The 16,095-nt window shown below is 38.4% G+C and overlaps 1 protein-coding gene across 1 annotated transcript in view; it reads right to left on the bottom strand.

Moving 5' to 3' along the window:
- Positions 1-16,095, bottom strand: part of crb1 (crumbs cell polarity complex component 1) — a 153,694-nt gene that overhangs the window by 99,724 nt on the left and 37,875 nt on the right. The window contains exons 6-8 of the mRNA XM_048602243.1: positions 9,731-10,693; positions 6,518-7,068; positions 3,648-3,813 (exon numbers count right to left, since the gene is read on the bottom strand). Coding sequence (XP_048458200.1) covers positions 3,648-3,813; positions 6,518-7,068; positions 9,731-10,693 — 1,680 coding nt within the window. The remainder of the gene's footprint in view (positions 1-3,647; positions 3,814-6,517; positions 7,069-9,730; positions 10,694-16,095) is intronic.

Raw genomic sequence — 16,095 nt, 5'->3', positions numbered from 1 at the left:
AGTCTAATACAATCTTGGTGAACAAAAGCTCTTTCTTCTGAAGCATTTGATTTAACCCTGAAGGTGCTTTATAATATTGAATACTAATTTGGACTAAAATGTAATGTATTAATTGCTAGATTCACAAACTCCATTCTTGACCATTCAATCATATATTTAATTCTGGGATGAACATAAACTCTGTTCTCATACTCATATATGATAATGCTAAATGTTTCTTTATGACAGTGTACGTGCACTTAAAATGAAATCAGGCATTTCTAAATAACAGAGAAGAAACATTATCTACACTATAATGGGCAGAAAACTCTTGAAGGGTCTTGGTCCTTGCAAATGGTGCTTTTCATTACTTACGGAATCAGTAACATTTAATTATGAGATTTGTTAGATTGTCTGAAAGTGAAGAAGATCATTTTATGTGAGTGCACAATATATGACTCAAAAACATTGCTGTTCATCCAAAACAGCCATAATGCTGTAACAAATGCAGTGTATCCAAAGGATGCAAGCAACTTATGTCAATATCTTAGGAGCCAAGCAATAAACATCTTTGAGCATGAATAATGGTGAAGTCTGAATGTAGATGCTGAATTTTTAAACATTTGTCAGTTTAAATCAAAATGTACCAATGCAGACTGTGATGATGCTGTGGCTTTAAGAGGTTATGTTGTCCTTTTTTTTTGCAGAGAGATTTTGCAGAGAGGAGATGAGCAGACCACTAGCGTAAACAACTTGTGAAGCCTTGTGAGTTGTTTTTAAGTTGGAACAATAGAAACTGCCTAAGTGGGTGTGGTCAAGCTCTCTCAGAACCAGGTTTCTTAGTTTAGCATTCAGCAATTGCTGTTGGGGTCTGGAAGAAGTGCAAGCTATTTTTCCTTTTCTCGGTCACAGCCAAGGGCCGGGGATTCTCTGTCTGCTATGGGAGTTGCATGTAGGACAATCTGTTACGTTTTCCAGTTGAGCTAAGTTATTCCAATTCCTTCTATTTTTTAATATTTTAACCAAAGTGGATGAATAAAGTGTGCTTTGCTTTGAATCCGGTAGTGTGACCGATTGAATTGCATCTGGAACGCAACACCTTACGTTTACTTTTAAAATAAGAAAAAGTTAGGGTCTAGACTATCTTCTGAATATTTTGAGGGGGTTTGGTCTGGCCCATAGCAATGCATAAATACATGCACCTGCACACCACAGACAAATTCACACACGTCTTCCAATGCCTATAAAATCCCTCTTCAACTTCTCATTTTGAACATCTGAAGAGATAACCTGAGTTTTTAAAAATTATTTTAGAGTGATAAAATACACAATTCTAGAGTAGTACAGAGTACAATGAAGATGTTCAGTGTATCAACTTTGTGTCTGCTCTTTCAAACAGCGACCCAGTTAGTCATACTTCCCAACACTTTACCTGTATCCCAGCACGTTTTTCTCCTTAATGTATTTCATCAATTTCCTTCTGAAGATGACTATTGAATCTGTATCGACTCCAGTAACTCACTTTCCGATTCCCCAACAATAATTTAACATCTATAGTGCACAAGTCAGGAATGTGATCAAATACTCCTTTTGCCTGCAGCTCCAAAAACACACAGAAATGTTGACACCATCTAGGAAAAGCAGTCCATGAAATTGGCACCACATTCACAAATACTCACTCCCTCCATCATCAACGCTCAGTAGCAGCAGTGTATACTATCTTCAAGATGCACTGCGGAAATTCACAAAAACTCCTTAGACAGCACCTTCCAAACCCACAACGATGACCATCTAGAAGGACAAGGGCAGCAGATACACAAGAACAGCATCAGCTACACGTGTCCCTCCAAGCCACTCATCATTCTGACTTGGAAATATATCACTATTCCTTCAGAGTTGCTGCATTTTGGGCATATCTACATCAAAAAGAGTCAGCAGTTCAAAAGGTAGCTCACCAACATCATCCCAAGGGCAACTCGGGACAGGCAATAAATTATGGCTGAGCCAGTGAGACCCATGTCCCATTATAATAAAAATATAACTACTTGACAGTTCAAATTGTGCCTCTGTGCAATTGATATCAAATGATAACTGATTGATTGCAATTGGGCACAAATTTGATTAAGTGATACACAAATAATGTCAAAGATTTCTGGTAAGCTTAGCACTCAAACCTTCCCTTTACATATCTTGATAGTTGTGTCCATTGACTTTTTTCCATGGATTCCCTCAATATTTCCAATAGTGGTTTGAGCTACCACTAACCGAAGCAAAGTATGCTTCAAGGCATAACACTTTTATTCTGCAATTGGGTGAAATATGTAGAACAACAATCATCCTTAACATATCTTACTTCAATTGGTATGACTCACATTTGGTTAATGATGCAAAATTCAAAAAGAATCCACAGTGCAATCCATTGTAAGTGGTCTTACTATTCTGCATTCTGTTCTGTAGTCTCCGAAATACAGCCACTCTCACTTTGCAGTCTCTTACTGCTCGACTTCCTGTGCAGCCTTGTTTCCCAAAAGCAGTCTGAAATCATAATGTCTTTGTTCTTATTTTGAAAACAAAAACCCTTTCTCAAAGGATTTTCCCAACACGGTGATGAGAAGTATCTTTCTGAAAACACAGACAAGCTAATGAATCAACTATTGTTCAACCTCTGGGAGAACAATTCTTCCTGTGTAGCATATTCACTACCATTCATCTGACTTCTGCTTTTCTTTTTAAAGATTGGCAGGGACACACACTATTTTTGAAACCCCCAGTGTTAAAAATAAATCAATTTCTAAATCCATTGTTTGGAAAGAAAAAAATCGTCAAATAGAACTCAGGTACACGTCAAGCTGGAGTGTCCAACTAGTGGATGCCTTTTGTCCCCTAGCCACACTCTCAGCTACCACATTCCCAACGTAAACCAACAAAGAAGCAAAGTGCCACTCCAATATTCCTGGTAAGCCACTACAGTGAGGATTCCTGTTTTAAGCAAAATCTCTCTGACCCTATAATTGGGGATCAGTCCAACATTAGGCAGACAAACAGCTAAGGTCCTTACCACAGGATGTGGGCATCACTGGCTAGGCCATCCCTAACTGCCCATAGGGCAGTCAAAAGTCAACCACATTGCTGTGGGTCCAGAGTCACATTCAGACCAAATAAGGTTAGGAAGTTTCCTTCCCTGAAGGATATTAGTCAGGAATCAGATTGCCAATTGTTGGAAAAACCAAACTTTTCATGTTCTAATTCCAGATTTGTTTTTTTATTTGAATTCAAATTCCACCATTCACATTCCACTGTGGAGGGATTTGAATCTGGGTCCCCAGAACATTACCCAGGTCTCTGAATGAACAATCAAGCAATAATACCACTAAGCCATCACCTCCCTTCTTGTGTTGGAAAGAGCTCAAGACATTTCAGCCTTAATGTTTTTTCAGCAGATGATAATCTCACATGCAATCAATTGTCCTTTTGGTTCAAAATTCTTTGTTAAGAGAGCAAGTTGTGCAATTAACACAAGTGGCGATGTTCTCATTGGATTCAGTCCTTTTTTAAGACAAATTGTTGCTCAGCCACAAATGTAACCTGCATACCATGCTCCTTTGCTACAGCAATGTAAAATCAACGTGTATTTTGAAATACAACAATGGTAAAATCTGTCTACTTACATTCAAATCCATCACTGAGCAGCTGGCATTCTGCATTTAGAGGACAGGGGTTAAGCTGGCACCACTTGACTTGGTTGCAAGTTTTTCCTGAAGTATTTGGAGGACACTTGCATATAAAATCATCCCAGTTGGAGGAGCAGGTTCCACCATTCAGACACGGGTTTAACTAGATAAATTTATAAAAGAAATTGAGCCTAAGTATTATAGAATGGAAAACAATAGAATCATAAACATTTCATGTTTTTCATGATACATGTAGGGTCCAATGTGTAAGTGGATGGGGTTTGCACTGTGTTGAAATCTTGCTCCAGTGTTTATCTTTGCATAGCATTACTTTTGTACTTCAGGGAACTGATGCCACCATAAGGAACAGGGAAGTCACAGAAAGCACTAAGCATAATTTGTATTTAATGTTTATATTAGTTTTTGGTATTAATTAATTAATGTGTCTTGTAAACTGATTATACAATTAGCCATGGATAACTCCATGTCCCATTGATAGAATGAACGATAACTTATAGTCAGCCTGGTTGTAAAATGTACATTGTATCCAACATCATATATCTTCTATTTGGTATACAGAGATAGCCTAAGGTGAGCAAAATAATAACTATAGGAGCAAAGGTCTACAATTAATTGCGTACCCATTTTGAAAGCTAACAACAGAAGTGACTGCCACTCATCCATAATTAAGCATTTCTCACTTCACATTCACCGTATCAGCAAGTACACCCTTCTGCATATACTTTATTTTACAGTTATGGAGAACTCAGCCACACGTATTTACTAGAACTCAGTCAGTGCTAACTTGCTGCTACAACAAAGGCAGCAACTCCCACGATCATGCTGTTATTTCTTCATAATAACACAGAGCTTATCATGTTGAAACTTGCAAAATTGCCCCTTATTTCATTGGGAATGGGACACTCAGGAATGCCTCAGCAATTTCACTTCAGCAAACCCACAATGCAACAAAAAATGGATGCTGCAAAGATATTCGAGTGGAGTTATTCTCAACATTATTTGAAATATTTTCACCATTGTTTCTCCCCTCCCCTCTTTTCCTGAAGTTTTCTGCCCTAGTTGATCTGTACAGAAGTGGAGATTTACATGTCAATGGTGTCTTTAAAAGATATCCCACCGTTAAATTGCCCTTTCAAACTGCTAAAAACAGGTTTAAAAGTGCATAAAAAGTACATAAACACACTCCTGTCAAGCTCATGTGAACTGTCAATGGACCTGTCAAAACTGTAAAAAACGCCTGTCAAAAGCAAGTTGTTAACTCTTTGTGGAGGAGAGTTCCAAAGACTAATAACCCACAGAGAAAAGAAATCCTCTTCTGTTCAATTTTAAATGGGAAACTACTTCTTTTTAAACTGTGTCCCCAGTTCCAGTTTTCCCTACAAGAGGAAACATCCTTGTGGCATCTATCCTGTCAAGACCTCTGTACACAATTTAAGTTTTGGGAAGACTGCATCTCATTCATCATACGTCCAATGATGATAGATCTAACCTGTTTAACCTTTCTTCCAAGGTAACCATATTTCTCATCTTGAGAATGAGAGAGATCAGGAGTTGCTGCACATTATTTTGGCGGATGGGGCAAAGTGGGTGAGGAGTTGGCTGTGGCGGAGGGCTGGCTGCAGAATACACCATTTTGGATCCTCCAACAACACTGATAATGGGCCACGGAGGTACCAAGGATGGAACATCCACCATTAAGTACCATCTTCCAGTGAAACTGGAGCCAGATGTCCAGCTAATTTGCTGAGCTGAGGATGATATTTAGAACTTGGAGATGGTAATGGGATGGGGAGTAACAAAGAAATTTAATTTAGAAAATATATAGTGTGGCACAGTGGCTCAGTGGTTATCACTGCTGCCTCACAGTGCCAGGGACCCTTGTTTGATTCCAACCTCAGGCGACTGTCTATGTGGAGTTTAAATGGAGGGATATGGACCAAGGACAGGCAGAAGGGATTAGATTAATTTGGCATCATGTTCGGCACAGTATCTTGGGCCGAAGGGGCTGTTCCTGTGCTGTACTGTTCTATGTTATATGTTCTGTGGTTGTCTTACAATGAATTTAAAATAAAGTCTCCTTCAAAAATCCCTATACCTCCCTTGTATTATTACAGTGAGAATAGCTTTGTTTGGAAGGCAGTTATTTAATATTTGTTTCAAATTATGATATCATAGCAGATGAGAGCACCTTTAGAGGGAATCTTTAGACTTAATGATGAAGAAATTGAAACTCTGAAAGACATTCCAGGAGATAAGTGTGTCAAACATTCTGGGTCAGAACACAATCAATCAGTGCTTTTAAATGTATATTTCCGATTTAAGTGAAATTCTGATTCATGATATGTAGGTATTAAGCTCAGTTTCGAGAAAATGAATGATATAACTGAGAAAACAATTCTCTACTTATAATCCACTTCTCACCTTTATTTTACTGAGTGATTCTCTGGTAACTTTTGGAGAGCGGAAAGGTCTGTGTATATTAAAGGGTTAATTGTATCTTCACCCTAAGAATAGCTACTAAGTAAACGCAAAGGCAGCTAAGTCACAATGATTTCACTCTACAAGGGAGTGGAGCCAGTGACTGTAAGACTGCAGAAATATATCCTCTTTTACCATGCCTTGTAGATTATACTAATCAAGCTTTTTAAAGTTCACATAAGGGTTCGGTGTCTGAATCTGAATGATGAACTCTATAAGTGCCATCTTAATGACAACTACTGTTTTGCATGTGAGGTTATGACCTTCTGCTGATTTTCATTAAATCTGTTGTTCTCATACTGAGCAACCACAGGATTGCATAAAGGGTTCAGTTAATGAAGATGTGTGTTGAAAACCATATACTCTACCTTACACGCATTGTCATCAGTGCAGCCACTTGTGACATTTACAAGTGTTCTGTTAGTGTAGGAATCCTCAGAGACACCCACGGGATAAAACTCCAGTCTTCTGTTGTTCATTTTTAAGTCCTGGATGCATCCTTTAAAGTTTCTTCCATCTTGAGCTGGTTCCGACTGATCTGGCAGGCCTCCGACAAACAGTGCATCTCCAGCTTGAACTCGAATTGGACGAATAGGAGTGTGACCGACCACCTGTCCATCCTGAACAAGTTCCAAAATGTGTTTCTTTATCTTCACCGTTATTAAGTGAAAAGGACTGTCAGTAGTGAAACGACCACCTATGAGGGGTTTGGACAAGTGAGTTTGGACAACAATTTTGCCAGTGTCCAACCCTACCTGGAGATAGGGAGTATGTCTATGTTTCAAGACAAGCAACAAACCATTTGGTTTCTGTGTGCGAATGAACATTGATATTTCCACCTCTTCACCTGGATTGTCATCAATAATAAACAAAGCATAGCCTTTAGAATCTTCATGGCCAAATCTGCCCGGTATTAATTCTGATAAGAGGCAAAGAAATTAGATTACAAGCCCTGTAAAAAATGCGTCCATTCATAATGTAGTAAGAGAAAATATTAAACGATCCTAACACATTGAATAGAATGTTACCTCCTCATGTATCATTAATAATTCTCTGACCATTGTCATTGACTTTGCATAAATGAACCTTCAAGTTATTTTTTAAAAGCGTTCAATGATTCCCACAAAATGGAAGTGATGGTTTTGAAAGCCTATGAAGATGATTTTAACTATTACCACACGATTTGTTGACCCAGTATTTCTGTCAAGGCAATTGGTCAAATATTGGATGGATTGTGAATTTCCTGAAAACAGCTACTGCTCTACCTTCTTGACTACACTGAAAGTGTGGTAGAACATTTGGTAAGAATTTAGCTGGGAGAGAGTATATGGCAGCTGCAAGGGATATCGAAAGTGACAATGACATCCAGTTGAGCCCTAGGTGTTTTTAATTCGTGGGCCTCATTTTCGGACTGACAGATGGATGACAGATTGTAATGTGCAGACAAAAAACAGCAGGCCAGTTGTACACAACTCAAAGTGGTGGTTATGGGTAAAGGCAGCATTACAGTAAATACTGTTGGCGTTCGATTGAAAATTAGGACTCTTTGGCTAAGTAAGAGCGACAGGACAAGTCCAAAGAATCAGAGAACCAGACTTTATTTTAGGAAGACAGAAGAGCACTTGTGTTCCTCTAGGTACAACTAAAATAAATTTCTGCCTTACTTTCAAGGACCCATCCTCCTTCTTCAACTAGATTGACAGAATGGAGTATCCACGACGGGTGAAATCAAATTAGTTTAATAAGTTAAAGACCAGAGGAAACTATAAAGGAATATTGATAAGATGGGAATGAGCTAAGGAGCTGCAGATGAAATTTAATATAAATATGAGATGGTACATTTTGGCTAATACAGCAGTAATCAAACACCAAATGAAACTAGCACAATGCTGTAAAAGCACAATGGGACTTAGGGATATGGTTCACAGAATATTATCAAGTTGCTAATGATGTAAAGAAGCTAATAGATTCTAGGATCCATCTCAGGAGGTTTAGAATACAAAAGCCAAGAGCTAATCACAAGCCTATATAAAACCTTAATAAGACTGCAGTTGCAGTACAAAGTGCAGGAGTGGCCTCCACGCTATAGAAAATCAAGACTTGGAGACAGTAAGGGCTGCAGATGCTGGAAGCTACAGTCAATAAATGTGGAGCTGGAAAAGAACAGCAGATCAGACAGAATCCAAGGACAGGGGACGTTAACGTTTCAGGCGGAAACCCTTCGTCAGGACTGGGGAAGAGGGGGGGTAATTGGGATGGTGATAGGTGGATGCAGGGTAGGGGGTTATTGTGATTAGTCAGTGGGAAGGATGGAATGGATAGGCGAGTAGGAAGATGGACAGGTTGGGGATAGAGAGATTTTGAAGCTGGTGAAGTCAATAGTCAGGCCATTGGGCAAAATTTAAGACTTTGGTGATGTTACAAAGCAATTTACTCAAACTTGCATGAAGAGATACAAAAAAAAACTTAAAATCTTTTGTTAAAAAAAGGTGATAATTACACAGTAATATAATGGAACTCCTTGTAGAATGAGACAGGGTGGATAGTAGCAAACAGTTTCTCGAAGTTCAGAGGTCAAAAGCCAGAGACCATAAATACAAGATTAAGTGTAATCAATTTAGAAGACAGCTGAAGAAACATCTTCACGCAGAGAACTGAGGGACTCAGAATTAGCTTACAGAGTTGAAAAAGAACTGAGAACACAAGGTTAGATTAACTTGGTGAGTGCAAGACATCGAAAATGGACAGCTCAGACAAACATAATTAGGACTACTATTTTGTGCTCATACTACTCCTGCTATAGGGGGTAGCTTAAAACTCTCTTCTATAAACAGCAATGAAACTGGAAAAAGTCTGAGGAAATTCCCAGCTACACAGTTCAACTCCAGTGCAATGGAAAACTGCATTGAAAAAATATTTGAATCTTCTTGACACCTTTTAAATCCATCTGCTGTTCATTCAAATATTTAGGCAGCCTAAATGGTAATACCAGTGCTTATTGAATATTTACATTTTAATTGCTGGGAGAGGTGCTTGAAAATGAATTTTACATACATGTGCAGAGCTGGCCTGCAGTAGAACCATGGTGTCCTTGCTGCAGATATTAACTTGTGTCCAGTAAGCAGGGTGTCAATCAAAGTATACTGAAGTGTGGAAGCATTATGCAGGGATACGGAGCATGTTTTATATTCCACTCACCACTGACGCAGATTAGGTATGTTCTTACTGAGATTTGCTCAGAAGCCAGTGTGCATTCACTAGAGAGAGACTTAACTGAAATCTAGAAAGGTATAACGAACCAATGGGGCACGCATTGGTCTTAAATGGTAGCACCGTGAAACAATATGTAGTTTGTAACAGTTATATCATTAATATAACATAATCAAATAACTATTCAAATATTTTTCATTAAAATGAGGATGTTTCTGTGATCGGTTTTAGGAATTACTCTACAATAGATTATACCATTAAATCCCAGGACCTAAATTACAGGATAATAACTTATCCCGCGAAGATATTGAACATCAAAATAAATGGAAAGGAGAAACTTCAAACCTTGAAATATTATTTTGGCTAATTACCTTCTGAACAGTTAAATCCTACGTATGGTCTAAAGCATTGGCATTTGTAACTTAGCCACAAATCAATGCATTGGCCTTTGCTCTGACATGGGTTCCTCTGACACCACTCATTCTTGTTGCACCCTAGTTTGACGTTTAGTGTTGAGTCAACAGAAAGATTTTCTATATCAATTCTTTGTGAATCCACCTCCACATCCTGGATGCAACCAATAAAATAAGGCTGAGGCTGAATAATACTGGTGACTTCCGAAAAATGTCCACGCTCAATTTCTGTGCCCCCAAAGACAGTGTTCTCAAATGCAGAAGCAAGTTGCCCAGTCTCCAGTCCAACAAACCTTTTGATCATACATTCTTCTGAACATGAATTGTCCAAGAGCTTAACAGAAAAGTCACTGCCTAATGTCACTTCCACAGTATGCCAGTCACCATCAGTAATATTCTTAAAAATCTCAAGATCTGCAACCAGCTGGTTTCTCATTTTCAAAGATGCAAATAAATGTCCATTGAGTACTTCCAATTTCATAAATGTATCCTTGTTTCCTCTACGAAATATAATTGCACTAGACAGTACAGTTCTACATCTTAGGAATACACTGTAGAGGAGTTTATCCATTGATTCTTCAGGTTTGCTGGCATTTGCTGTTTTAATACTGAGAAATCCACTGACTTCAAAAGAGAAGGTTGTTGATAAATGACAGTTCAAACCAGTGTAACCATTAGGACAGAGGCAGTTGTGCCTATGTTGTGCATCCTTTAGGTAAGGGATACATGTCGCTCCGTTCAGACATTCATGGTTTTCACAGCCTGTCAGAATGTCTGTACAGTTCTTGCCACCATAAAACAATTCCTGTTCGTTTCTTGCTGGGCAGTGACAGATGTAACTCTCCATGGTATTCTGACATGTTCCACCATTTTGACATGGATTTGAGTCACACTCATCAACATCCATCTCACAGTGTGAACCTTCAAAAGAAAGCATATACCATTATCTTCTATTGTCTGTAAACATAGGGATACAAAGCATACTTCCTTCAAGTATCACATTTACCTCCTGTTCACATGTTAGTTATTGCAAATAAACTTTTCATAACATCTATATGGTTCTGACTTATTTCAGGTGTTCGGAAAACAATCCAACAGAAATGCTAGTTCCCTTAAGCTATTAAAAAAAAACCCTAGTCTTAAACCGAATTTAGGCCATAAATGTTATTTGAACGATTGCCTGGCTCATGCATTGTTGTTGTGGGTTGTCGGGATATTGTAGTTCCATTGGACACAGCTGATGATTACAATTCCCACACGCAGTAATTATCAATTTTCGCTCTAATTGTCCAGCCGAACAACAGAACAACTAGCAACACAGCTAAACTGAACACCCCTCTCCCCAAGGATCAACAGGGAAAATCAAGCATAAGAGGGAATTTCTGCAATGCATTTTGATGGTGACACCTACAGATATTTTCAGAATGAACTGTACAGAGACAGGCCATTTGGCCCATATCAGTAATAAACCAGACAATGGTGGAAATACTCAGGAGGTCTGGCAACATCTGTGGAAAGAGAAATAGACATAACATTTCAGCTTGATTTTTGGTTAATTCACTAACCCTGTTTCCCTCTTCATAGTTGCTGCCTGACCATTTCTACATTCTCTTTTTATTTTAGTTTTTCAGCATCACTATATTTTGCCCTTGTTTTTGGCTATACCAATGTTTATGCTTTGCAAAGGTTTCATCCCATCATTTTCCTTTAAATTCAACTAAATTGCCTTTGATCCCCTTCCCCTTCATCTATTTATATAGTTTCTTCTTGAATGCATTTGTATTATTAGCCTCAGCTATTCCAAATGCAGAAAGTTCCACACTTATCCATTCTCTGGCTGAAGAGCTTTCTCCTGCTTCCCTTATCAGATTTATTAGTGACCACCTTTTATTTCTGTCCATAGATGTTTGCACATTCTCCCTGTGTCTGCATGGGTTTCCTCCGGGTGCTCCGGTTTCCTCCCACAGTCCAAAGATGTGCAGGCTAGGTGGATTGGCCATGCTAAATTGCCCTTGGTGTCCAGGGGTGTGTAGGTTAGGTGGGTTATAGGAGGATGGGTCTGCATGGGATGCTCTGAGGGTCAGTGTGGACTTGTTGGGCCGAAGAGCCTGTTTCCACACTGTAGGGATTCTATGAATTCTGGTCTTGAACTGAATTCAGTAGAACTGAATGAATGAATAAAGTGTATTTTTGCAATAAAACAAAATATAGTAGAACTGCACTTAACAGTTGCATACAGAAGTCATTCAGAAAACATTATAAAAGGTACTGATAGAGTGTAGTTTAAAAAGCTTTACACAATTTTCTCTTTTGATGATACTTGCTAGTTTGCAAATGCTATTTTTCTGAAAACAAATAGATTTCAGTTGAGAGAAGGGCTGGGTAAACAAGTAAATGCTGATTCACAGCTTGATTGATTCACCGCTAGTCAATAAGCTATCAAATTCAAACATCCGGCCTAACAGAATCATTTGGGGTTATTTGAACCTGTTTTGAGTTTTGGCCTAACAACATGATGCAGGCTAAATGCAAGATGGTTCATTTTGTGCATTGACAACTACAGAACAATTGAGCGCAATTTTATCTGTATGCAATTTGATGGGTTTTGAAAGAGATAAAATCCTACCAGTGTTGTTTTTAATCATTGAATTCAACAACAGAGATTATAATTCTCTCCTCAAAATGATTATCCTGCAAGTCTGTGGAAAACCACTTGGGCGCATGACATATGGTGGTTTATTACTTTGTTTTTGTCATTTCATTTGCAAAACTGCTATTCTAGGGAAATCGAAATATGTTTAACCAGCGTGGTTGCATTGTTGACATTTTTCAGGGAAGTAGGAAGTGACATGTTTGATGCATTCCATACTAAAGGGAAAGCTGCTCAATGGATTATGAAGATTAGTCTATTATTAGTTACAGTATGTAAAAGACAAATACCTTGGTGATTTTTGATTATGAACGTAACATAGTTATTTCAAAATTAATTGAAGCTTTCAAACAAAACATTTCCTCTTCAATAAAGCAGCAAAGTAATTCACATCCCAAATTTCTATAACCGGTATATATGTTTGAACTCAAACTATACCAATCATCTAGGATTGTGATCCATCTAGATTCAAGCAATATCAACTAGAGTTGAACGATGGTTTTCCTAAAAGTATCAATTATGGCTTATCGCTTTTGCACAATGCATTAAAATGTAGTAGCTTAAGAAGTAACATAGCATGTATAATGCAACAACACGTAACACATAACACTTAATAAACAGGTGACCTTTTATCAGCTATTCCTCGCCCCCTTCCAAGTTTTAAATTATCAGCACCAGTCCCACTCCTATGGTTTTAACCGGACAGTACATTATTAGCAAAATTTACCTGTGATGACAATCATAAAAATGAAGCAAGTCTTAAGCACTGATGAGACCATTGCTCCCAGTGTAATTAAAATTCAAGGATCTGCATTTGAACTCTTTGACAACAAGATGCAAAAAATCTCCAGTCCAATGTCGATTCAACACCCGTTGATTGTAGTTCATTTCTCATTGTTAACTTGTGTGCTAACTGCACATACTGTTCCTTTGTCTGCCATGCCTGCTGACTCAGCTCAGTATGAAATGTTCGGAAAGCCAGATCAGCAAGGCTTAGTTTAAGAATCAGTAAATTCCTTGCTCACTCAATAGTTTATGCAGTCAGTCTCCGTGACCCAATTAGGTTGCTCCCATCAACTACAACAAAACTAGGAGCATTTTAATAAAAAAGGAATGAATTCATTTTAACCTGCCAAATTATACCTTAGTATTGTCTGTCATGTATTTGCCATCAAAATGAATTGCAAGGAATGGGCCAAATAAAATCTGACCTGCTTTGTCCATTTTCGCTTAAGGCCAGAAGCAATGATTACAGCAATCAGATCAGAAAATGTAACAAGGGTTTTACAAAGCATTTAGATCCTATGAACAGACTATTCTGCTCAACAGGGCAAATATGCTCCATTCAAGTCTCCTTCCAATTATCTTCATTTGAAGCCAACAACATGTCCTTCTTTTCCTCTCATATAAGATAACAAGGTGTAGAGCTGAATGAACACAGCAGGCCAAGCAGCATCAGAGGAGCAGGAAGGCTGACGTTTCGGGCCTAGACCCTTGTTCGGAAATGTTCAGATTCTCCAGCATCTGCAGTTCCTACTGTCTCTGAAACCTTTTCCTCTCATATGTTGTTTAATTTATTTCTCCTTGAATGCATGTTTGCTAGTTGTCACAAAATTTCCTTCAGGAAGATTGTTCCATATACTAACTATTCTGGGTAATAAATTTTTTCTAGAATTTTCAATTGAAAATATTAGTGGCTATTGAATATTTTTGTCAAAAGTTCACTGTCGGTGAAAATATCTCATCTCTAGGTCTATGATATCAATGACCTCTGTTAGGTCAGCCCTCAGTCTTTTATGGAGTTAGGAGCTTCAACTTGTTCAATCTTTGCTGTTCAATAGTCTGACCATCATCTTAGCTATTTTTGAACCCTTTTCCAATCCTTTAACTTGGGACGTGATACCCTACCTTCCCGCAACTACCTTCTGCCTGAGAGCGGAAAAGAATCATCTTCATCTGCGAGGGATCGCCAACGAATGAATGATTGATTTTAGAAAATATATAAATTATGAAAAGCTGTCCTGCATAAACACGCTGCATGTGTGTTTGTAACTTTACAATTAATTCGCATTTAATTTTTACTTCTACAAATTGAAAGGTGGATAAAATATTACAGCCCAAATATAGTGAACCATGATTTGCATATTTGAATGTTTAACATCTTCTGGCTGTATACGGCCTAATTTGTTCGCACACACCAAATTACTTTGTATTCTATTTTAATCCAGTCATTACTCTGCTTGAAATAAATTATTACATGATTGTGTTAAAGTACCAAACAAGTATTAACCTCCAAGTGAGTTTCTGACTATATTTTGTACTGGAAAGGGTTATTGTGAACAAGGAAGTAAGATAGCCTATATTATCATTATGATCTAATATAAGATCACATAAATACTAGGTGATGGATTTCTCAGGCAGCCTCAGGATACAGGTGACCTGTACAAAGTTGGAATTTACCATGTATAAATAAAAGAGAATATTTGCTAACTTCTAAAGACTCCTGCTTTCTTTCCCAAACCCTCAGCTCAACCCAATATAAGTTAGGATTATATTCAAATGGAGTTCAGAAGAATGAGGAAGGATCTGATTGAATAGGAATAGACAGTGTAGATGCAGGAAAGATGTTCCCAATGGCGGTGGAATCCAGAACCAGGGATCACAGTCTAAGGATACAGGGTAAACCATTAAGAACTGAGATGAGGAGAAATTTCTTCACCTACAGAATGGTGAGCCTGTGGAATTCAATGCCACAGAAAGATGTCAAGGCCAAACCATTGTATGATTTCAAGAAGGAGTTGGATATGGCACTTGAGGCTAAAGGATCAAAGGAAATGGAGGAAAAGCAGAAAAGCAGAAAAAGGCTATTAAATTGGACGATCAGCCTTGAAAATGATGAACAGTGGAGCAGTCTCCTAAGGCCAAATGGCCTACTCATGCTCCTATTTACAATGTTTTTATGTTTCATATGAAGTAGAATAGCAGACCATCTGCACCCTCACTACGACTTCATATTTCCACCATCATATCACCCAACTCTCCATCACCCTTCAACTCAATTTATCTGCTTAATCCCTCATCCATCCATCACTGATTCTAGAGTTGTCTAATCCAAACACTCCTGACAGCCCTTTTACTTTACATACTGTGTAAACCTCAGGTAATCTAAAGCTCTGCTGTCTGTGTCATTACTCAAACTAAGCCCTATTGACCCATCTCTCCGACCTGCATTGATTCCTGGTTAAGCAGCATTTTGAAAACTGTCGCCTTTTCTTTCATATCCCTTATGTTCTCATGCCTCATTGTATCTCTAAACTCCTCCAGCTGCACACCCTCCAAGAGGATGAAATCCTCCAATTCCCTCGACAGCATCACTGATCTTAATTACTCAAACAAAACCAAAAGAACTGCGGATGCTGTAAATCAGGAGCAAAAACAGAAGTTGCTGGAAAAGCTCAGCAGGTCTGGCAGCATCCGTGAGGAAAAATCAGACCCTCCGGAGGAAGGGTCACCAGACCCGAAACATTAACTCTGTTTTTTCCTTCACAGATGCTGCCAGACCTGCTGAGCTTTTCCAGCAACTTCTGTTTTTGGTCTTTAATTACTCCATCATTGGAAGCTTCAGTTGACGGGACCTCAAACTCTGGAATTATCTTCCTAGACTTCTCCACCT

Source organism: Rhincodon typus, chromosome 10 (assembly GCF_021869965.1).
Source record: "Rhincodon typus isolate 14 chromosome 10, sRhiTyp1.1, whole genome shotgun sequence".
Taxonomy (NCBI): domain Eukaryota; kingdom Metazoa; phylum Chordata; class Chondrichthyes; order Orectolobiformes; family Rhincodontidae; genus Rhincodon; species Rhincodon typus.
This window is presented reverse-complemented; position numbering and strand designations above follow the sequence as displayed.